This window comes from Falco cherrug, chromosome 3 (assembly GCF_023634085.1).
Source record: "Falco cherrug isolate bFalChe1 chromosome 3, bFalChe1.pri, whole genome shotgun sequence".
Lineage (NCBI taxonomy): Eukaryota > Metazoa > Chordata > Aves > Falconiformes > Falconidae > Falco > Falco cherrug.
In genome coordinates this window covers 32,118,374-32,142,680 of record NC_073699.1, presented here as the reverse complement: position 1 = coordinate 32,142,680, position 24,307 = coordinate 32,118,374, and the positions used below count along the sequence as shown (strand labels likewise).

At 42.7% G+C, this 24,307-nt stretch overlaps 2 protein-coding genes across 6 annotated transcripts; one reads left to right on the top strand and one right to left on the bottom strand.

Moving 5' to 3' along the window:
* Positions 1–3,705: 3,705 nt before the first annotated feature.
* LOC129735681 (uncharacterized) lies at positions 3,706–5,994 on the bottom strand. The gene is made up of 2 exons (XM_055705774.1): positions 5,652–5,994; positions 3,706–4,576 (listed from the first exon to the last, which is right to left on the bottom strand). Exons 1-2 carry the CDS (start codon positions 5,992–5,994, stop codon positions 4,320–4,322), a joined length of 600 nt encoding a protein of 199 aa, XP_055561749.1. The 3' UTR covers positions 3,706–4,319.
* On the top strand, positions 4,736–13,331 carry PDP1 (pyruvate dehydrogenase phosphatase catalytic subunit 1). 5 transcript variants are annotated; one of them, XM_055705771.1, is made up of 3 exons: positions 5,548–5,697; positions 6,163–6,197; positions 9,379–13,331. In XM_055705771.1, the coding sequence occupies exons 2-3, from the start codon at positions 6,167–6,169 to the stop codon at positions 11,028–11,030; spliced, it is 1,683 nt and encodes a 560-aa protein (XP_055561746.1). In that variant the 5' UTR covers positions 5,548–5,697; positions 6,163–6,166; the 3' UTR covers positions 11,031–13,331. The 5 variants fall into 5 exon arrangements, with proteins under 5 accessions (XP_055561748.1, XP_055561746.1, XP_055561747.1 ...); XM_055705773.1 differs by lacking the exons at positions 5,548–5,697; positions 6,163–6,197 and adding an exon at positions 4,736–5,067; XM_055705772.1 differs by lacking the exon at positions 6,163–6,197 and having other exon boundaries at positions 5,551–5,697.
* The last annotated feature ends 10,976 nt before the right edge of the window (positions 13,332–24,307 follow it).

Genomic DNA, 24,307 nt, shown 5'->3' with positions numbered 1-24,307 from the left:
CGCGACTATTTTTTCATCAAATACAAATTTCAGTCCCCAAAGGATACAGCTGGGTCTTATTTTTCCAGCATTTAGGCAAGGGTAAACTGCAGGAAAGCAAATAGGCCGAGGAGGAGGTCACTTTTGTCTGGTATTTGTCCTAAACTTCCTTGTTACAAGGGGAAATGGGACCTGATCTAACCCCAGACCCTGAGACATCTAAGAGATTGATTCAGAGTCTGCTCTTCATTCTAAATAGAAATTTCTAATTTTATCTTCCATAACTACTTTCCACTCCAAAGTACACTCTCATACTAAGAAGGCAACACCAGTACTTCTAGTCATTGGCACTGGTTGCTCTTCCTCATTGCTGGAAAACTATTATTCTTTAACATTCACATTTGCCAGGCAAGGTCTCAACTCAAATCAGCCAGATGTTTCTAGAGACCATCCGCTGGCTTTCCATCTCGACTCCGGTGATCTCAAGTAAAGACGAAAGCCTGTATCCAATTACCAGTCTCCAAACAATCTTCAATTTCATAAGTATCATATGTGATAAAATGAAATTGGGATATCGTTGTTCCAGCGGTATTAGGTAGATAACATTTTGCCTGTTGTGATGTGTAAGCTATTGTCTTTCTGGAAAAATGCAGGCAGATTCCCCTCCCCTCCCAACTTTAATCTCCACTGCTTCCCCTGGAGTCTTACTGAATCTTCTGCACGGCAGTCACCGTAACTGCAAATGTAGTTACTTTTTTAAATGGCTGTAACAAATAAATTTGGAAAATGCAGACAACAAACTACAGCTGGAAAAGGGATCAGCCCCTTCAGAGCCAAGATAATTAATTATTGGAGCCAACCTTCTGATATCCTGAAACTGCTTCCTCATAGCACAGGCATTGATAACATCATAAGCATGGTTCTTGAAGCTTGCCAAAAAAAGTATTTTCCAGTAACATTTTACTACAGAATTCCTTTACTTCATCAAGTTGTCAGAATGCTGTACTCCTCAAACTGGGTACCAAACCCTGAAAGACCAACCCAGGGGATGGGTGCAAGCTAGCGTACTACTCCTACCAAATGCATAAAATGCATTTAGCTCTTCGCTAAGGAGAACTGAGGACTATAATAGGATGGTGCAAAGAAGTCCTGAGGAGCAAGAGGCAACACATACAAGCTGAGCAAGGAAAATTCTGATTAACTACAAGGAAAAATTATTCACAATGGAAGCGGTGAAGCACTGGAACTGGGCCCCAGGCAGGCTAGGGCATCTCAGTCCTCAGAGACATCTGAAACAGGACTGGCCAAGCCCCTGAACAACCTGACCTAGCTTTGAAGTCGGCCTTGCTTTGAGCAGGGAACTGGGCTATATGACCTCCAGAGGTCCCGTCCGACTTCAACTACTCTCTGATAGTAGGAAGCTGGATCCCAACTGCTGAATGAAGCCAGACGCACTGCTTCATTTCAGAAAGGAACTGAGAGTGAAGATACAAAGGGCCTCTTGGGGGCAGGGACAAAATAAATCAAACTATCCCTGGGTCCCACAGTGACAGCAAAATACCCCCTGAAAGCAACTGTGTCTGTGATTCCCCACTGGACTCCCCTTTAGAAAGGGCAGGGGAGAGACAAGTTGTGTGGCTCAGTGCTGCTGGTTTACTCTAAGGTTGATACTCTTAAGAGATGTTTTTAAAAAATCACCTCTTGCATGGCCCGTTGTAAAACTTCAGAAACATTCACCATACCCAGGAACCCAGCTGTGTTAAAGGAGGCCGAATGCACCACCCACAGCAAACACGCCCCAAGAGGACAGCAGAATACGTGAACGTACAGCCAAAACCTTCCTTTGAAGCAGACTGGAGATCACAGCAGCCGTTGCTGTTTGCAGGTACTCTGCCCGCTTTGAGCTCTACTGACACATTTATCTTTACCATGTAATGCTCCTGATTCCTGCTAAAAATAAATTACTGTGCTGTGCAACAGCAGACTTACATTGCTGTCATTGCTTCTATAATGCTTTTGGGAAAGGAAAAAAGATAATTTAGACTTGCCCTATTCTCCCTGTTTATTCAGTATGTGGCATGTTTTCCCCCCTTATTTTCCCCTTTGTTAGGCTTTTCTTTCCGCTTTCAAAACGTGTATCATTCTTCTATTTGTATTTCTTTTCTGCTCCAGGTTGGTATGGCAGCATGCCAGGTGGAAGTGTTCGATCTGTGCACACAATTTTGAGACAGGTTTTGTAAGTGACTGCTCTTTTAAACAGGCACAGGAGCAAAATGGCATTTCTGAAAGATCATGTGCAAAGATATCATTAAAATGTTAAGGAGTCAGGAGATATAAAATCAGTTGAAGTATTACTCTGTGTTCCTGACCTGGCTTTCAGTAAAACTGAAAAAATATTTATGTTTGGCACAAGAACTTACTTAAACTAGAAGGTTATTACAAACACACAATTTGAAATTAAAATGGATTTTGATGATCTGTAATGGAGTTTCTCTGGAAATGAGTGTAGAAAGCTTTAGGGTAACTACTGCAGCACACTAGCTGCAGTGATAATGCATAGCTGCCTATTGGTTCTGCAATGCAGAATTACCCACTGTCAGCAACAGGCACAGCAGTAGACAATTGATGTCTTTTCTACACGCAGATGATAATCCTTCCCTCCAGGAAAACAGAGAGACTTCACATACCTTGAAGCAATTACAAGTACTTGCATTTCCATCAGTCCTTGATGTAAAATGTTAAACATGGAACAACAGGGTTTTATTCATTAAAACAATTTTTGTTCTTTAGAATCAGCAAAAATGGCCTGTTGCTCAAAGTGCACAAGAAGGTCTTGGCAGCAGCAAGATGAAGAAAAGGAAAACCTAACTTTCCACTCAGATTGCAACATCCAACTTCTGGCATACCAGCAAACTCACATCAGCTTGAGGAGCAAAATGTCAGCCAAGTTTTAGTATTTTATCTTTCATTTGTGGAATTTATATGCAGCTGCTAAGGCCAAATTCTCTTCTCAGTATTTTAAAATTCAGATTCTTTTGTTCAAAGGGATACGTGGTATCCACAGGATACTGTGAGACAGGGAACCACAGCTTCCAATCCCAGCACTAAAAGTAGCTCCCCTCCTGGCCTTAAATCAGGAAGAGAAAGGGATGAATAAAATAAATAAACAGGTAGCTGTAACACTAACCTTTCAATTTCAGAGCATGTTATGGGATATTGAAATAATGGTCACAAGATGTTCTAAAGACCAGAAGAGCTAAATGCTAATTACTTTGTGGATCTCTTTTTTCTCAGGAGGCAACTCTAGACAGCAACATTATCTTCAGAAGTCAAACATGAATCCACTCTACAAACTCTGTACTTCCAGTTAGAAATAGGAGGTGGTCAGTGCTGACTTCATCCTAATCCATTTCTGCATATCTACTCATACAACTGTCACTCAAATACACCCAGACACAGGTCCATCTTCCCACACCCTTCTACCTTCTGATGGGGCGAGAGGACCCCTTAACTGTGCCACCTTCATAGTCTTTAAGAACATTTCTAAACTTGGGTGCTTTACAGTCACTCTCACTGCAAGCAGAAAATTATGTAAATGATTGTTGTTACAGCATTCTCTGCCAATATTTTTCTAACAATGTGCTACTGCTAAAAAGGAATGTAAATTATTCAGCTTCCATGACATTTAATGAAGTCTTTAATGTACAATGGTGTCTCTCAGATGTTTTGGGTTGTTTTTTTAATTCCAAAATAAGCTTCAAAGATTTCTGGATAAACAAAAAAATGTCACAAAAGTCACCCAGAACACTAATAAATGAAATGTTAATACTCTCTGCTTTCAACTACTACCACGGGAGACTTGCATTTTTAAGGATGGCATCATTTTATCTTCCTAGCTGGTTTTCATATAGAGGGTCACAGGGCACCACTTTCCACTCTTATATCCCAAGTCAACCTCTTGAGTCTTCTGGGCACCAAGTGCAGATTTTCCTTTGTTTCCTATACTTGTTTCAGTATATAGCTGTAAACATCCTACCAACTGGATAAAGATGCAAGTACAGTCAAAAATCTATGTTTTGTTACAGCTGCTAAAGGAATGCTAATTGCAACACTCCCAGGCTAGCTGAACATCTGCTGCCAACAACACACAGCAAAGTGGGCATCCCAGCCACCCTGAAAATAGAAAGGTGTGAGAGCACATGCATCTATAAACAGAGAAAGAGACGATCGAGGAAATCAAAACGTTGTCAGATTTATATACTTTGTGTATTTTAAAAATTGCATGAAGAATAAGGCTGAATCAAAGTATCTCAGAAGCATATGCAAAACTAAACGTTGCCCTAGAGACGTGGAATGGGGACAGGATTGTATCTAACAGAGGGGAGAGAAAGGAAGAGGGGTGGCTGCTGCTCCTGCCGCACTGGTAGGAATGACAGGTGCTGCTCTTCTGGGGAAGGTCGGTTCTTCTTGGTAGCCATTGCCCTCAAACCATTCCTTGCTAGCAGCGGCAGCAGCAAACGCGGCTTTCTCAGAAGCACAGGGCTGAGGGTCCCTGGCTGTCTGCACTCCGTGGCAGCTTGCTTTGCCTGGAGTGATTCTAGTGAAGACAGAACACCAGGGAGCAAATGAAAAACAGAAAAATCAAACACTGCAGTACAGGCTTCTGCGGTCTCTTGCAGAGCTAACGTCCTTGTGACTGTTAAAGGCACTTAATGAACATTTCAAGGGAAAAATACCCTCATTTCCCACTCTCTAAAATTGATTCAAAGTACAGCAGCTTTTAAAAATTTTCCCATTTTCAGTCTCCGTAACAGGCACAAGTTAAATGACTCTGACTCCTGATTACAGATGCGTGGGGGGCAGGCTGCTGCACGGGTGACTACGTAGCACGGCCACACTTGCAGGACAAGTGTCCGGGACGAGCCACCCGGGTTTCCCTTCAGTTCCTCGACTTAGTGCCAGGCGCCAGCAGGAGGCCGGGTTTTTCTCTGGAAATCGCCGGTAATCACGCCTAACACCCGCGTAGCGCTCCGGGAGCAGCCGCCAGCCGCAGGCACAGCATCCCTCACCTCTGCCTCAGTCCCCAGGGTGAGGAGGAGGAGGAGGAAGAGCCGAGGGCAAGGCGGGCGGCCCGGCGCGGGGTACCGCAGGGGAACTCGCTCTCGCCGCGCCTCAACCTCCCTCCCTCCCTGCCGAAAGCGGCGGGGCTCGGCCTCCCACCGGCGGTTCCCTCACGGAGGGGCAGCTTCGGCCCGCCCCGCGGCGATGCGGCGGAGGGAGGAGCGAGGGGCGGCGGAGGGATAGGAGGGGTAGGAGCGAGGTGGGCAGGCTCCCCCCTCAGGCACACAGCGCGGGGGGGGGGGGGGCACGGGCCCCGCGCCGCCACCGCGTTCGCGCCTTCCCGCCCCTGCCCAATGCGCGCGCGCGCAGCACCCCCCTCCTCGCCCCGGCCGCCCCCCCGCGCTCCCGCAGCTGCCGCCGAGCCTCCGTGTCACGTGCCCGCCTTGCCCTCCGCGGCAGCCAATGGGCGGCGCGCCGCGGGCCGCAGGCCTTTATAAAGCGCCGCGCAGCGCGCTGGCCGCAGGCGTGAGGCGGTCGTGGCGGCTGTCGGGGGTTGGGAGCGGCGGGGGTGTGTGGGTGTTTTGGGCCGTTCGGTCCCTCGACCCGCTTACCTGTTCCGCCCGGGGAGCCGGGCTGAGCCGTCCGGGAAGGGGCCAGGTCTGTGCCCGCGCGGCCCAGGGAAGAGGGGGTCGTGCCAGAGGGCGGGCGGCTGGGGAGGGGCGGCCATGTCGGGGCCGCTCGGCGCCTGAGGGGGGGGGTAGCGGTCTCCGCCGCGGCGACGCCCAGAGCTGGCGGGCGGGCCCTGTCCGCGGCCAGCGGGAGCGGCATCCCGCCTCTGCCGAAGGGAGAGCGGGGCTGGCGGGGGGCTCGGCGCCTGGGGGGGCGGGGGCAGAGGCTGCCGAGCTCTCGGCGGGCTGCTCCGGGCGCGCCGCTGCGGAGCTGGCTCGCTCCCATCGCCAGGCGGGCGGCGGCGGCAGAAGGGCTGCGCGGTGTGTGTGTCTCCTCTCTGTCGTCCTCCCTCCGTGTCGGAGCTCTCCGCCTTCTCTAACAAACTCTGCTTTGCTTCTCCCCCGCCCCTCGGGCTTCTGCTTTGTGGATGTTGGCGGCTTCTTGTTGTGACAGGAGAATGTGTGTGTGCCCTGGGCCCAGGCGGATCGGTATGTACCTCGCGCCGGTTCTCGCTGGAGCGCCGGGCTCGGGGGTCGGATGGGACCCGGGGTAGCGACTGCCAGGCTGGGCTGTGCCCGAGGGTTGGGGCCTGGCCGGAGGGAAGGATTAACGGTTTTGCTTGTGTTGAATGCTTCTTGTTTCTCCTTTCCTCCTGCCCCGTCCTCTCCAACAGGCTAATTCATTCAGGTCTGTCAAGTTCATGAAAGGCACCGGGGGTAAGTGTTTTTACTTGGAGCCACGGGTGTCTTTGGCACAGTTACGGCTGGTGTTTTGAGGGAACCTCTCTATGCAGGATCAGTCGGCCTTAATAGTACTGTTATAAGAAGGCTTGATTAAAAGAAGGGGTAATATTTTCTCCATTTTATCAGCGTAGTACTGCAAAACTCATAAATTGATCATCTGACTCTATTGGCTATATTCCTAGCTTGAAAAGTAGTGTTTGTACCCTGTTCTGGGCTTGGAGAGGTATACTGGCTTGATTCTGATCTGACAAATCTTGATAGGATTGTAAAATTTTCACTTAATCTCTTTTATTTCTCTGCCATCTTTTGAATAACTGTAATGAACTTGGGATCTTAAAAGTAATTAAGTGCTAGCTGAAGTGTTATATTTGGGGCATCAATGTTGCAGGGACAAATGGGAGAGACTTAGTATAACTTCAGCTTGGCAAACTTGGAATTTCTCTTTGACTTAATCAATTAGGGTTTATTAAATCTGATATGTGAAACAGACTGGTGTTTTAAGCTGACATGGTTCTACTGTAAAAGATACAGTCTGTGGAAGATTTGAGGCCAGCTTCTTAGTACTTCCTCTTGAATTTCATGTGGTACTTGATAACCTAATGATTAAAAATCAGCAAAATATCCTCTGGTGGCACTGCAGAACCCCTATAACAGTTGTACACTTTTATTTTCGCTTCATCATGGATCAACAACAAAACTGTCTGAACACGGTGGCACCATGAACGCAAATGCTTAGCAGTCAGATGAACTTGATTTAGTTGTCTAATGGGAGACCAGCACTGAATGAGAGGTGCTGCTGTAGGCCAGGCACATCAGTAGAACCCTGAGGTTACAATTCTGTAAGAAAAATAACTGCTTTTAAATGTCATGTAAAGAAATATACGTAACTGTTACCATAATAGCTCCCTTCTAATTAGAAGGCAATCTATATTTGGAGTTGCAGTTTACTTCTATTATGCTGTATGCATGTGAAGTCTGGGCTGGAGAAATAGTTTCTGGGAAGCAAATGGCTAACATGAATTTAGTATGTGTCTGGAAGTTCAAGCCAATACACTGCTGCTGAGTGCCTGGACAGCTGGCTGTGGTCCACAGAACTATAACTGGAGCTCTTCCGGGTGGCTGAACAACAGAAAACTGGCCAGTTCAGTCTTCATGGCTGTCAGTGAGGTCAATGAACAAAAAATTTGTGAAAATGTTAAGAGCGACAGTCGCTCATTAATACTGGGAAGTCAGTGGAGTGGTAGAAACATGAATTCCAGCTTACTTTCAGCACTTGGGTATCTTGTGATAGAGATGGGCTCCACTCCTGATTATTTAAGGATGGCAAGCAAGCTTGGAGGGAAGAATGTGACTTACTGCCTTTTGTTGCAACACAGAGTGGGGTGAAGCTTCATATATTCCCAGACACTTCTCAACTGGTCTTGGTGATTGGAATCCTGTGGCAGAAGCTATGGAAAGCTTACAGAATAGTGATCACAGAATGCAGTTCCTTCTGTGGTGCATAATTCTTCAGATTGAGTATATATAAGGGCTTACTGCATATTTTATAGGGCTTGTGTCTCATCTGAAATACTGGTATGCCTGCTTGGCTTAAAGCACCCTGGACAACACAGCAATATCCATTTATTTGGTAGAACAGTTAAAGCTGAGATACAGTGGTGCTGATAGACTGGTACTTAGGACTGCAGTAAGCCTTGTGTAAGATAACTTGTAATGGTCTTTTCTAAGAAGCAGCTTTTATAGTGAAACTTATAAAAGCTGGAAAGAGAAAATTGAATTCCTTTTAACCACGTGTACTTCAGAAAGCACAGTTCAAACCTTTTTCCACTATGGAACTGTTTTTTCAAGTACAACATTAAAAGACTTCCGGCTACTGAGGCACAGTGAATAAGGGATTTAAGAAGCACTCATGTTAATGTTGTGATTCAGTTTGTAAATGGGGGCAGGGAAGTGTATGTTAGAATAGTCTGTCTTGAGAAGAATGAAATTATAAGAAGTTTTTAGATGTGGCAAAAAGTAGAAGAATACATTTCTTGGATGCAGTGCTTAATAGTTTATCTTAACACTGAACTAGCTTTAGGCTATTGTGCAGGGCTCTGTTGTAGTCATGGAAGCAAACGCAGCTTGCATATAATTCTTCAATTGACTAGCTTTCTAAAGCAGTTTGTAATCCTAAAACTTACTGGGGTAGCTGAGCTGGTGGTAGGAGAGATAGATCTCCTTTCTACCTCTTGTGGTTTTGTCTGATAAGCTAGAAAATTCCTGCATAGACCACTGTGGCTGTTTTGTGTGTGTACACCATGGTGTTATGCAGGCTTGAACTTTTATATGTAAAAGCGGGGAGAAAACAAAACCTGCTGCTGACTTGTGATTGTCTAAAGAATGTGACCTACAAGTTGCTTTTGTCATCTAAACCATCTTCATCTTAAACCCAGTTGTATGTCACCTCAAAGTTGTTTCTTGAATCTGTTAGGTGCTTTCTCTTCAGCCTTATAGAAAGTTTTCCTCCCTGTGTGACTCTACCTGGTCTGGCTCTGTCAGCTGGGAAATCAGCAGGAAAACAAATTCCACAAGTCTTGTGGAAGGTGGCAATACTGTAGCATGCTTCATGCTAAGCATTGTCTTAACGTTCTGTTTGAAGTTGCATTGTCTGTCTGGATGTTTTCACTTCCTGCCTGCTATCTGAGTGGATATAAGAGCTAAAATATGCATGCTGAACTTAATTATGGTATACCTTTTTTGTTGTAGCCCAATGTGGTATCTACAGACAAGTACCTCAATACCTTTTCTGTCTCAAGGCCTGTGAAGCTATGAACTTCCTATCATAAGCAACTGTGTTAGGGGCTGTAAATGTCTTAACACAGAGTTCTGGGGAAAAAAATCTGTTTTCTGTCCCCCTAAGCATAGTTGTTCTCTTGTCTTTCAGCAATTCCAGTCCGAAGCTCCAGGCTACCATTGTTGTCTGATGCCATGCCAGCACCGGCTCATCTGTTTCCGTTGATTCGTAACTGCGAGATTAGCAGAATATGCAGTACTGTGTGTTACTGCCACCATAAACATCTCTGTTGTTTATCATCTCATTTTGCTCATGGTCACTTCAGATATGCACCTCAGAAGAAATTTGCAGCACTTTATAGGCCAAAGGAGAACTTTAATCACTTTATTCATGCAAGGGATTATGCTTCTGCACCACAGAGGTTTTACCTCACTCCTCCACAGGTCAACAGTATTCTGAAGGCAAATGAGTACAGTTTCAAAGTTCCAGAATTTGATGGTAAAAATGTAAGTTCTGTTCTTGGCTTTGATAGCAACCAGTTGCCTGCTAATGCTCCAATAGAAGACAGGAGGAGTGCTGCCACTTGCTTACAGACAAGAGGGATGCTTCTGGGTGTGTTTGATGGCCATGCAGGCTGTGCTTGTGCTCAAGCTGTCAGTGAAAGACTGTTTTACTACATTGCTGTCTCTTTGTTACCTCATGAGACTTTACTTGAAATAGAAAATGCTGTGGAAAGTGGCAGAGCTCTGCTGCCCATTTTACAGTGGCATAAGCATCCCAATGATTACTTTAGCAAAGAAGCCTCCAAGCTTTACTTCAGTAGTCTAAGAACTTACTGGCAGGAGCTGATTGATCTCAACAGTGGAGAGACTACAGATGTGAAAGAAGCTTTAATTAATGCTTTTAAGAGGCTCGATAATGATATTTCTTTGGAAGCTCAAGTAGGAGATCCCAATTCTTTTCTTAACTACCTAGTACTGCGAGTAGCATTTTCTGGTGCAACTGCCTGTGTGGCCCATGTGGATGGTGTTGACTTGCACATTGCCAACACGGGTGACAGTAGGGCAATGCTTGGTGTTCAGGAAGAAGATGGATCGTGGTCTGCAGTTAATCTGTCCTATGACCACAATGCACAAAACGAACATGAAGTGGAACGTGTGAAAATGGAGCATCCAAAGTCTGAAGAGAAAAGTCTTGTGAAACAAGATCGTCTCTTAGGTCTCCTGATGCCTTTCAGAGCTTTTGGTGATGTGAAGTTTAAATGGAGTATTGAACTACAGAAGAGAGTAGTAGAATCGGGCCCTGATCAGCTGAATGACAATGAATATACAAAGTTTATTCCTCCAAACTATCACACTCCCCCATACCTCACAGCTGAACCAGAAGTCATACATCACAAATTACGGCCACAAGACAAGTTCCTGGTTTTGGCCACAGATGGGCTGTGGGAGACAATGCACAGGCAAGATGTGGCTAGAATTGTAGGGGAGTACCTCACTGGTGTTCACCATCAACAGCCAATAGCTGTTGGTGGCTATAAGGTAACTTTGGGACAGATGCATGGTCTCTTAACAGAAAGGAGAGCAAGAATCTCTTCAGTATTTGAAGATCAGAATGCAGCAACTCACCTGATACGTCATGCAGTGGGTAACAATGAGTTTGGCACCGTGGATCATGAGCGACTGTCCAAGATGCTTAGTCTTCCAGAAGAGCTGGCTCGAATGTATAGAGATGACATTACAATTATTGTGGTGCAGTTCAACTCGCATGTTATAGGTGCATGTCAAAATGAGGAACTGTGAATTGAATGTAGTGAACTAGTTGCCAAAGTTGTAACAATGGCCAGTATGAGCAGCAAATAAAAAAACAACCACCCAACAATAAAACTCCCTAACCCCCCCATAGCAGATTTAGCCTGTCTTGTTCCTGCATTCCCCCAGAGCTCTAAATATGTGGGAAGTGCTATTGACCTAATACAAACTTGAAGAGGATGTTGCAGCTTGGGAAAAGTGTTTTTTTGTAATAACTTTGCACTATTGATTTCATGAATGCTGCTAGAACGATGTCTTGAATTTGGCAGACTTGGATGGGGGCAGGAAGGAGGATAAAGAATTAACTATCAAAGATTTGGCTGTTCAAAAAATAAATCCTGTTTATAAGTATCTACAAATATCTACATATTATCTTAAAGATAAGATGAGTAAAAAGGGATTTTGTTGAATTCTTACAGGGCTAATTTTTGCGAAGGAGATGAGGCTGTTAGTGAACATATTGTCTGCTGTTTCTAAGTGGAATGTTACTTTAACCAAGTCTTCAGTGTAACAAAGTTGTCTAACTTTCATATAGACAATGTCATTAACTTCAGGATGTTTGTCTAAGTGTTGGACTTTCAATGCAGGTCTAAGCCATAATCAGTACCTGAGATTCTGTTATAGCTTAATTGTATCTTTTGCACGGTAACTTTGAATTCCTTGTGCATTAATAGTTTTTTGGCTGTGGTTTCTGCACAACTTGTAGGGCAATAATACATTACAACATGCAGTAAGATACCAGATAACTTTGTGGAGAACTTCAGTTGGCAGTATGAAGAAATTTCCAATACTTTTCAAAAAGTGTCGTTGGTCAAGATTTGTGTTGGCTTTCCTAAAGGTCACGTCCTTCATGGACTCCACCCCTGTCTGATGTTACTTATCTGGTAAATAAATTTTTCATCTGGAAAGATCAGGAAATCATTAACCTCTTTGTGGCTTTGTAATTTGCACTCATCTTCACCTTGACTATTTCAAATGGTCACATATTGGATGTCTTGCACTTGAACTCATATTTGTAAGTTGGGTTAACAAATTATAAAAATTGAAGTAATGCTTGTAAATAGTGTTTTAGTTGGGAAATGTAACCGGCATTGCATGTGTATGTTTAATGGTTTTTCCTAGCAACTTCTTTATTAGTAGCTCTGTGTTTCTGAACAGCTGGTGTATGCATGTTCTTACAGTCCAGAACACTGTCATAGAGCAGTCTCTGAAATGGGTTGCTCTGACTTATAGTGGTTGAATTTGAAATTAAAAGGTTGGCTATAATTCGCATGCCTGAAGTTGTTGGGCTTTAACTGTAAAAAAGTAGGGACCGACAACTGAAGTCAGCATTGCCTCTATTTTAGGTATGTTGCATTGTATGCAGGTTTATAACCTGCCCTAGGTTAAAATCTCAAATGCTGGATCAAATATCAGCTCTTGATGACCAAGAGAACGCGTGTAACTTGATTCTTGTGTTAAGAGAACAACAGGTCAGCTTATTTCACTTTACCGTGGTGTTTCAGCTAAAATACCTCCCTAGTCTTCATCATAGGTAGTTAAAATGACACTTTAAAAACCTAGCATATTTTGGTTAAGTAATTTGGCACTTTTAAATAGAAATATTGCCAATTAATGCTACTGTTACAGAGGGTACACTTAGCTGAACAATGAACCTGTGCTATAGTAAACATTGGCTCATCAAACTCAAAAATGCTACGTATACTTAGTGGCCTGCAGCTTTATATGTCTGGTTTTTTGCGCAGCCTTAAATATCAGGATCAATGTTGCTGCAAGGTTAATGATATCTGAGTTCATTCAAGATGTGCACAGCCCTTTATTTGAAGGGGAAAGGGAACTCTGAAATGCTTAGACAAGTACTGGCTGTTGACATTGCTTCTGTATGTTGTGTTTTGGTGACTGTATCATTAGCTAGGTCATAGACTTTATGCTCTATCATTCAAATGCAGTATGTATCTAAGCTGTTGCAGTATTTAACTTTTCATACTTTTTTACTGTTAAAGCTCTATTACATGTATTGATGTATTTAACCTATGATTATTGATATGGATTTGGTACAAGTCATAGCTAGAAGAAAGAAACATTGGTCCCATGGATACAACTTTTATTGAGGAAAAGCTGCTTTTTGCAATAAAGATGTGTATGTATGGGGTCAGACAAAATAATATGTATTGCTTGGAGACTTGCTCAGTATGTATGCAGTGAACAGACACAGCATAACTGCCTGCTGAACAGGTGGTCTGAACAAATATCTTTTAACAGATTCCAATAAAATGATCAATTAAGCAGAAATTGATGTGTATTGGCTTGATATAGAATGTGATAGCTATTTTGCTAGGGCTGAAGGTTGTGGATTACTTGTCGTTCGTGAATGTACTCTGTGTAGACACTGTTATGAGTAGACCAAATGGCCAAACACGGTATAAATGGAAACAGACTCGGGATTGGACTTCAGAGGCTTGAACCTCTGCATCGGGCATGCTGGTGCTGCCGCCCTCTGGCAGCAAAGCTCAGACCTTTCCGTCAATGTCACTGCATGTCTCCGTTCCCATCATCTCATGATGACTTTCGGTGGCAATGCTACACGTAGAGCAGCATAATTCGAGATCATTACTTTGTCGACTGTACCCTATACAAAGCAATACAACATGTTGTAAACAATGTGAAATATTTATGTGCAGATTGAAATGGCATAAGAAAGACTTGATGGTAACCTAGATGGACGTTGATCTTCTGCTGCAGGTGGGTGACATGTTCTGTTTGTGTTGTCTCCCAGACTTGTTGCATTGCAGAAAGTGTGGCCACTTAGGGGGGATGCTGTGATTAATTTTCTAAATGAAGGTTTTACAGCTGCAAATACATGGCTCAACCATCCTTCTGGGTTGGTTGGCACAAGTGTTCAAGTTCACCTTTAAATCTTAAATCTTAAATCTTTAAAACTGTTCTAGATGAGTGTGTTGGCAGAACTGTTTAACAGTAACACAAGGCAAGAGTGGAAGGTCTTTTCTTAGTCTTGGCAGTCCTGGATTAATGGCTGGACTTGACGATCTCAAAGGTCTTTTCTAACCTAAATTCTCTGATTCTATGCTTCCAATTTAAGGCTCTGTTAACTCTGTTCCCTTGTGTTCAAAATATGTGCGTTATATTTGCACATACATACGTATAATTTGGACACCTACTGTTATAACTTCTGTATTCTCTATTTGCCTCTTGTGTGCATGACTTGGGAAGTACAGAGCTTACAAAATTATTTTCCCTTTCCATTAATTTTCTCATTGCAGGGCAGAGTTTTGCATATAGCAAACTTTTAAAACATGACACATACAGCAAGGAGCATAGTCTTATCACTAAATGTTGTTTGTCATTATACTCTTAAACTCAGGTCCTTGTACTTAAAACAATTCTGGAGCAGGAAGATACCTGGTAACTATTTCTGGTAAGTGCTCTGCCAAATGGCTAGTCTGCTCTGCCCTTCTTCAGTGGGGAGCCATATTGGTAATGAGATGCTGGCATAGATGGATAATTCCAGTTTCTATTTTAAACATCTGTGGTGTCCAAAGCTCCCTGATGCAGACAATCCACCTGGTTTCATGACTGATGAATACATGCCATCTGATTTGCACCAGTGACCTTTGTGAGCATGGACTGCTGAATGCCATGATCAGTGCTGTGCACAGCAGCCCAAGAACAGCATTTTGCTAGCACAAGGTGGTCTGGGATGCCAAGGTAGTTGGCATCTTTTACTTGCCACGTTAGATCTTGTGTAAGAAACTTGTGCAGCTCCTGGTTGTTGTTCAGTAATGTATAAACAAATAAAATATGTGGAGCTGGAAGGTGTGGCTAAAATGCCTCATCTTCAGTTTCCTGAAGCTTAGAATGAAGCACATGCTATGGGTGCGAGTAACTTTCTTCTAGCCTGCCAGATGGCATGCTGCAGCTTGATGATGTTCTCTTGCTGTATGTATAGTGAAGAACTTTGGTTTAGCTTAGCAAAATGAGGAAGTCCAAAGTGTCTGTCTCCAGAGAAGATAATCTGTATTCTGCTGAGAGGTGCTTCAGGTGTGGTAGCGTTTCCCCGAACTGTTTTGGCTGCTGCTGCTTTATGCTCTGTTTAGAGGCTTAAATACAGAAGTTAAGGAGAGAGTTCATTGTTGTGTATGTGGTCCTATGTTAAAACAAATATGCTTAAAATGAAGCAGACATTGGAATGAATACATTCATGGTTTCTCACGCTAGGTTAACTGTTTTGTCCTTTTCCCCTGTTTTTAATTGAAAGCTCTCCTTTGCCAAGTGCCTTCAGTTTCAGGATCTTTCCAATTGTTTTGTTTTTTATTCAACAGTGATTGCAGGATGTATTGATGTCTTTTCTAGGACTAAAGTATTTGTGCAGGAAAAAGGCTTGCTAATGTGTTCTGGATTAAATTATTTATTCAACAGCTACAGTATATTTAATTGCTGTGCAAACAAGTAATATTGTCCCTTTGTCCGGAGCATGTTGTCAGATAAAATGTATGTAAACTCATTGGTAGAATATTTCTCAGCTTACCATTAACCTGATTTATCAAATCTTGATGAGGAGTTATTTCTTTAGTTTACACCTTTAAAATACAGTGTTAATTAGCCTGTAGTTTAAAGCTAAACAGGAATGTTCTGTCATCATACCTCTGCAGTAGAGGAAACACAAAGGTGCAGGGTGGCTGTAGACTATTTTGGGATAGTTCTCCCATTACATGTTGGGGGCGTGGTGGTGGTGGAAAAACAAACGAAATGTGTATCTGTTCTTATGGTTCCTAGTGTGAATAAGTAATCACAGGTTGCAGGGGTGTTTTATGCAGGAAGCTTTTTGCTACCATCACGGTGGATCTTCCTTTGAACAAAAATTATCCTTTATTTATAGACCTTCTATTAGATCTTTTTAGCTAGGAAATCCTATTTAATAAAACTTGCTAATGCCAAACTTTTTATATAGCATCATGAACAAGCTGTTCATTTTTAATATCCTATATCTAGGTAGCACTTTATGTACTGTCTCACCTCTTAATTGCAAAATTAATCCAGTAAAGTCTGTCTAACCTTCAAATCACATGATACTGAAAGACAAGGAAAATTATTAATAGAAAACAGGGAAGTCCTTGATGTTACCAGGCAGCACCCCATGAGCTGACACACAACCACTCAGTTTCATTCAAAAGCTTTGTATGTTAATGAAATGCGTCAGCTCCCTATGACTCTGGTCTTTGTCAGAGCTGTTGCAAGCCTATAATCATTAATTCTGTAGGTCTCTCCTGCTGCCCATCCCTGGTACTTCCTTGCCCGATGTGGTGTCTCGACAGCTGGGCTAATATAAAAATACTGGTTTTCCAGGACTTTATGGATTATATGAAAGCTTATTAAGGTGGCTAATGGTAATCAGTCAGTGTTCCTAGTTTTCAGACAGCTGTGAGAGGAGTGAATGGTGCTTCCGTAACAGCAGCCTCTTCTAGAGGGAGGAGAAGGTAAACCTTCATTCATCTCTTAACAAAAACGGGCTGCTCTACAGAAGACCCAGCTATAGGGGAGCAGTGCGTAACAGGGTTATATTACTCCCGCTAAGAAGCGAGGTGTATTAATCTGTACAGCATGCTGCATCAGTACAGCCCTCCTGCAAAACTCAGCGTTTTCCCATGGATATGTAGTCACTGTCTGTTGTGGGTAGATACCAGCTTTGTCTTAAGACACCTCAACTTGGATACTTCTGTGTGTGCCTACATACTGGGTGTTGAAGCTCCTATTAACAGGTAGCAGAGCTGTATTCAGTGCATGCTGTGGAGTCTCAATAGTTATTCAGCCTACTCCACACCTACATTAAACTCCATTGAGTGTAATAGAAGCTTAGTCACCTTGGCCACATATAGGCAGCTCCATTTAGGTGTTGTCTGGAGGCAAATCTTAACTATTCTTTCCAGTGTATGCAAGGATACAGTGATCCTGCAGTTTTTGCATCTGCCACTTCTGCGTAATAACTGTTATCTAGGTTCTTAAATTGTGTTGTACCTAACGTACTTCCAAGAGGCCCTATTCTAAGGGCACGTTCTTGCCCTTTGGCCCTGTAGTTATATGGAAGTGCATATGAAAGCCCAGTGGCAACACTTGTGTTGCTCTACACAGGTGCTGTGCAGGATATGGCTGTCATGAGCTATGACGTGCTGCTATTGCCCCAAGGAGTCCCTTCGCTTTGCCTGTTACAGAGCCCTGCTGGTGTTTAACAGTTAAGTGAGCAGTGTGTTTTCCTTGGCGTAACCCTCTGAAACCTGCACTTGCAACAGAGTTCAGCATTCCTTCTAGTTTGAATGAGTAGGAATCTATAGTAAAGCTCACAACACAGCTGATCAAGGAATTTGTTCTATTTATTCTACTACTAAGCTCAATGGTAAGGACAGGTCTGTAGAAAAGATAATCCAGGCCTTTACATAGTTCCCCTTTATCTGAAAAAGAAATAAAAAATTCCTGAATTGGGGAGACAGTGTGTTTTTATCAAAATAGTCCAGCTTGTAAAAGGCCAAAATACTATGGAAAAAAACAACCCTAACTTGTAGTTGGTAGTACAGAAGGGAAAAGTCTTCTAGCAGGCAGGTTGGCAGCACTGTAATGGGGCAATGGCAGTCAGACTGCTGCCAAACTGCGTCAGGGAATCTGGTCTAGAAACGGACACTGAGGTGCCATGCACTGCTTAGCGAGCACTGACATGAAAGAGTCTGAGAAGCTGTATAGCTCAATGTCAGAAAGATAGATAAGCATTAAAAAATGGTGGGTGTTTGACACACACTTGACAGTCTTTTTTTGTGGGTTTTTTATATTTGGGCCGTGCTTATATAACTTCATGCCAAGTCGTCTTCAGCAGGTGAAAAGAATCTATATTCCACGGAATTGATGCAAGGTATGCACTTCTTAGAGCTGCAGAAGGCTACTGACTACTCCTCATTCTTTGTCAAGAGTATGCAAGGAACTACTATGAAAATCCACTAAACAGAAAGGTACAAGGAGGAGAGAAAGTCATTCAAGATTAGGCCCCCCAAAATAACAAAAATTTTTCAGACTGGTAGCTGGCAAACATTCATGCTGGTATCATGGCATGGTAAAGCCACTGTAGCAAACAACATTTGTGAATTAAAATTGTCTGAGTTCAAACAGTTGGAATATATCATTACTGAATTTGGTAAAAGACACAATTCAGAGAATTTTGATGCCTGCTTTATTAGAAATGCCTGAGTGCTATGGCCCTATTTTCTAATGCAGCAGCTCACAGGAGTCTTTGAAGCATGTCACAGCAGTGAGATTAAAAGGTCAGTGATGAAGTCAGGGAATCATGAAAGTCCCTTTGATAGGAGATCAAGTGTTTGCAGGATTCTTGCAGGAAGGGTGCTTGGAAGCTCTCACTCAGTGCAGCAGCTAACTCTTAAAAATAAAAAATAGGGAAGATTTGTCTAGCTAATGAAGAGACAGAGAAAGCACGTCATGAACTGTGAGGCAATGACTGAAATGGCAGCGAGTAGTTAGGTTCAGAAAAGGAACAGAACGTGGGAGTTTTTCTGAGTACACAGGTGCAATGGATGTGAATCCTAAAAAAAACCCACCAGGATAAAGTAGGAAAATGGAAGGAGGAAAAAATCATGTCATAATGCATTTTTAAAGTTGAAATTGTACATGTGAAAACTTACATGTGTGTCACAACATGCAGAAGGCAGCACAATAAACTATGATGATATCAGTGATGGTTATGAATAGAAAGATGCTGTATCAGTTACTGCTGGTGTCATGGTTCAGCTCAGAAGGAAAAAACAGCCACAAACCAAAAAGCAAACAGCATGCTGCATGTGAGATCAGAAACAGCTGAATGCCCAAGCTGAAGACCAAAAACGCTGCTGCTTTAAAAAAAAAAAAAAGCCAAACAATGTACAAGTGCTGTTGTTTTGATTTTATTTTTTTAAATGATGTTTGCTTTACTGTTTTTGTGCAAACATGGTAACAGAGATACAGGTTATCAAGAGAAATGTATGAGTGCAGGAAATTTTAAAAACTAAGGACTGTGCACATTACATAACAGTACCTTTCTGATTTTTACATTGCCATCTCAGTGCAGAAGAAAGGAAGCTGTGAGAAAGGAGGAAAAAAAGGATCAGAAAGACTAAGAGGAAAGCAATGATATTCAGAGCTGAGGAACACCCATTGAAAGGAAGGGAGAACAGAAGTGGCACACAAGTTCATGTAGCTGCTTTAATGCATTGTCAAGGATAACACAGTCAGTCTATTACATCTTTTTCTTTGTACTACAGCCTCATGGGAATTATTTTTCTCTATTCCCTTTTGTTTTTGTGCCACTTGATTTTCTTTTTCTAAAAGTCTTCTTGTTTGAATGATGGCTGTATGGTTTTTCAGAGATTTTTTGGGCCCTAAGGCTGTGCTTGTAGACTATGGGAAGTTATTTGGCATACAATGTCGTTAAAAGCAACTATATGCTGAGATTTCCATGGTGGTTAAAATGCAAAACCAGAAGTTTTGCTCTCATGCATTGCACCAGTTGCTGCTGAAATTAATACTAATCATTGTGGTATTCCCTTGCTCAACAAGTTTTTCTAGTTCTCCATACCTGGGTGAATGCTGCTATCCTGAAGATAGAGTTGATTTTGTTTATCTTAAATCACCCTCACTCAAGAGAAGAGCATGCTGTGGGTATGTATGTGTCTTCGGGGCACCTGGGGATCCTGCCAGTCATCAGAGACAGCTGGGTCAAGTACTACTGAGAGGGGAGTAATTAATCAGGTGACAGAGTTGTTGCAAAACTGGGTGCATCATGTGATGTTTGGTAGCTACAGCTTTATAGGCAAATAACTAAAATTTTATCATAAGATGGTTTTGAGGAATATTTCATTTCCAGAAACTTCCTCTGAGATAAATTTAGTTCCTGAAATATTCCACTGGTGGGGGTTTGGTAGCACAGTGAATAAGCCTGTATTGGTGATGTGACTGTGTGGGCAGAACCTGCCAGGAACATAAGTCCAACATGCATTTGGACTTTGCAATAGTGGATTGTTCAATTGACTGCATTAAGCAGAATATGAGGTTGTAGAGTATTAGGTTAGCAGGGACAATAATATATTCAGACCCAACAGCAAAGCAGGACAGGAATGTAAACCCCAAAGATAATAAAAAAAATTGACACAGATCTTAGGTGTAATAACTTAATGGGCAATCCTATATTTTAATACAGTAAAAACATTATTAGTCTGGATGAAAGATTATAAAATGTGAAGTAAAATATCCATTTCCAGCTGGGGAAAAAAACCTAAACCAGCAACAAAAATTAAATATTTTCCACTGTAAGTTCGAAGTTTTCTTGTAAAAGAGGGGTAAAAGGAAATAAAAAACCTAGTGACTAATAATGACAGAGAAAATGTTTGATCAAATTGGTACCAGTTCTGATCTACTGATTTTAAAAACCAATCGACTTATACAAGATATGGGTCTTTACAGGTGTATTTGTAGGACAAAACTAAGAAACATTGTAAGTTACAATGGCTGCTAAAGGAATTCTGGATTCAAAATGTGTATTAATTTTCATATGCTTAATTCCATTCACACAAATTAATTTGCTGAATTACTTCTCGGAGGAGCAATGAAAAGAGCAGGCTAGTTTTATTTTTTTCTTAAAATTTGAGTCAAACTAAACCAGTATTTTGTCACTTAATAATTTGAATAAACTCCTCCCAAACACTTTACATCAGCTCTTTACTATTCATTCCTTCATGATCTGTAATTAGTCACTTGAATCAGAAAAAGAAAGGGTCAGAATAAGGAGGAAATTGTGGTTTGAAGTTTTCTTAAGAAGTCAAGTGATTTAAAAAATGGGCTGTGGAGTTCTTTGATGCAACACAAACTCTGAGTTAATTTCCTCAATCTATTTTCACAGAATCACAGAATGGTTGAGGTTGGCAGGGGCCTCTGGACATCTAATCCAACCCTCCTGCTCAACCTCCCAGTCAGAGAAACTGCTGTCACAGCTCAGTCAAGTGGACCAAAGCTTCAGGTGGGTCAAGGGAAGTTTGGATAAAGCAAGCCTGGCAAGCCTCAGTCCTGAGGCCTTGCAAACTCAGTACAGCGCCTGTGGCCTGTTACTAGCAATGGCTATGCTGTATTGCAGGGCTATGTGATTACGAAGTCCCAGTCACCTTGTCCCTCAGCGGTTTGGAGGTGGTCTCCAGCAATACTTGCTCCATCACCCTCCAGGGGACAGAGATGAGGCTGATCAGCCTGTAGTTCCCTGTGTCCTCCTACTTGCCCTTGAAGACAGGAGTGATAGTCACTCTTTTCTACTGTTCAGGAACCTCTCCTGATCACTATAACCTTTCAAAGATAATAAAAAGTGGCCTCAAAATGGCGTCAGCTAGCACTCTCAGAAGGTATGGATGCATACCATGAGGCCCCATGGACTTTAGTATGCCCCCCCACTTTTGTTTTAAAGTGTTTCTTAACTTGATCTTCCTCCACTTCTCTTACTTCAGACTTTCTCACAGGTTTCAGGAGCATGGGATTCCTGAAGATTGGTCTCGCCAGTAAAAAAACAAAACAAGGGTGGTACTGACTACCTCAGCTTTCTCCATATAATTTTTTTACCTACACCATTCAGTAGCAGGCCCACATTTTCCCTGGTCTTCCTTTTGCAGCTGAAACACTTGTAGAAGTCCTTCTTGCTGATCTCTACATCCCTTGCCAGATTCAACTCCAGATGGGTTTTGGCTTTCCTGTCCCTGCATGCTGGGACAGCGTCTCTATATTCCTCACAGGTCACCTGCCCTTGCTTCTATCTCTTGCATGCTTCCTTTTTCTATTTGAGCTTTGTCAGGGTCTCCTTGCTCATCCTTGCAGCCACCTGCTGCCTTTGCTTGATTTCCTGCACATCAAGGTGGGTTGTTCTGGAGCTAGAAGAAGTGATACTTGCAGACCAGCTGGCTCTCCTGGTCCCCTCTCCTTTCTAGGGAGGCACTGGATTTTTCCAAGTAGGTACTTAAGGGCCCACAGTCTACTCTCCTGAAGTCCAGAGGCTGATAGTGCTACTTACCTTGTTCCCTCCTTTTAGAATCCTCCACCTTTCATGGCCACTGCAGCCAAAGCTGCCTGTGACCTTCACATCCCCAGTGAGTTCTTCCTTGGTTGTACGTGTGGGGTCCAGGAGGGCACTTGCTCTTGTTGGCTCTGTGATCATCTTCATTAAGAAGTTCTCATCAGTGCACTCCAATAATCCCCGGATTGTTTCTGCCCTTCTGGGCTGACCCACCAGCCAATATCATGGTGGGGCAGTTTTTTTAGAATGTAAAAATTCAGCATTTAATCAACTTCATTAAAACAGTCTTGGCTCTTGTGAAAGTACTTGTTTCTGAATAATGCAAAGAGCACAAGAAAAAGACTATAGCCATAAGATTTTTTTTCTGAAGTCTTAAAAAACAGCTCAGGTAATTTTATTTTGCAGAGTGGGCAGCAAATTAAGAAAACAAAGTAATCAGGATAGCAACAGGCAGATAAAAAGAGAGCCTTACTCTGAATTCTGGGTACATAAAACAAATGTATAAACAAGAAGGAAAAACCGTGCTGCTTTTAGAGAAAGTGAGTCAGCTGAGAATTGAGCTGTCACCCATTTACGTGAACGATGTCTTGAATGAAACCCCAGCTCAAATGAATTCAAGAGAAATTCTTGCAGGTTCTCATGAGGCATCTGGCAGCATTTTACTAGTCTTTGACAGAAATGGATTTTGTTCCTTGCTCTGCCAGGCATGACTGGGTAACCATAGGCAAGTTGCGCAAGATGGAGTTGTGAAACATGGACACTTTAATTTGCAAACCCCAGGCTTTGCATTACAATTGCAAAGCTTGTGCCTGTGCAGGCTCAGAGTGCACATGCACCCTTTTGACTTCAAATGGCTCTCTGAAGACTCAGGCATCTGAAAATCAGGCAAGGGAAATCACAACTGAACAGGCACTTTGCATGCTTGCCCATCTTCCCTGATGTGTCAGTTCTACAGATTTTTATAGCCATAAAATAGTGATGAGGTTATTTACAAAGCCACTGCCAAGTTGAACTAAGCTTTTTGGGGTATACTGCAATTAGCACAGTACATTAGAAATGCAAACTGCTGTTACGCATTCATATAATAACTTTATTTTACTGTGTAAAACTTTCTACTAAACTTTGCTGTTTTCTTTCAGCATCATCCAATAGTCTCCAGGGGACCAATTTTGCTTAATCGCACCTTCTTGCCCAGACAAAACGCATTCAGCATTATAACTACTACAGTTTAAGAAAAAGCCAAACCAGGCTACAGTAACACAGCAATCAGCCTGTGAGATTAGTTAGGTGCTTTTATTTGATTTTGTAGGCTCTTGTTTGTAGGCAGTTGGTCTTTGATGTTCCTTCTGTTTGGGTTTGTTTCCGGTTATAAAACATCTGTTCTCCCAGTAATTGGGAAAAGTTGGGATAATGTACTTAGGAAAACATCCCCTGACTGGTGAATCGTCTTCCTGATGGGAGTTTTGCTGAAAGAAACACTTTTTCTTTAGACAAGCAGTGATTATTCACTTGTCTGTTTAGCTAGCTAACCAGAACTGCCAGTCTTTTTTTTTTGTAATGAATTATTTGTAAATTGGGCTCCTCCTCATGGGTAATGTTGGTAGCCCTTTGCTGGGCAAACTGGGCTGATCTGTGCAAGTTGCCTAGGTTTAAAAACAGCAAATTGTTAAGGATTAATATGCAAACAATAACCTCACTTCACACCTGAGGTTGATGTGCAAGCCCTGGAGGCAGCTGATGGTTATGTGCTCTGCAGGTGTGTTTGTGAAGAGCCAGCACAAGGCAGTGGGAAGCGAGATGCTCTCCTCAGGCCAGCAAAGCTTTTAATCACAGCTGCCCTGTTAGAAAATAAGCAGTGGCCTAAGCTCCAATGGCTGCAAGGCGCCGTGGCCTAAGCTCCAATGGCTGCAAGGTGCTGTGGCAGATACAAGCAAATTTCCCCACTGCCCTTAATTCTGAATTAATTTTACGTTAGCTGGAGGTGCTGCTCCTAACAGCAGCAGGCTTGGCAACAGCAAGAATCCTGAAAGGAAACGCTGCTCTGTGTCCTGAACCGGTACACAATGGCAGTGACCCAGTCTGCCCACAGTTTTATTTCATGGTGATTTTTCAGTCAAATATTCTTTTCAGTAAAGCTGAAATAATGTTCAGTGTGATCAACCCCTAAAAT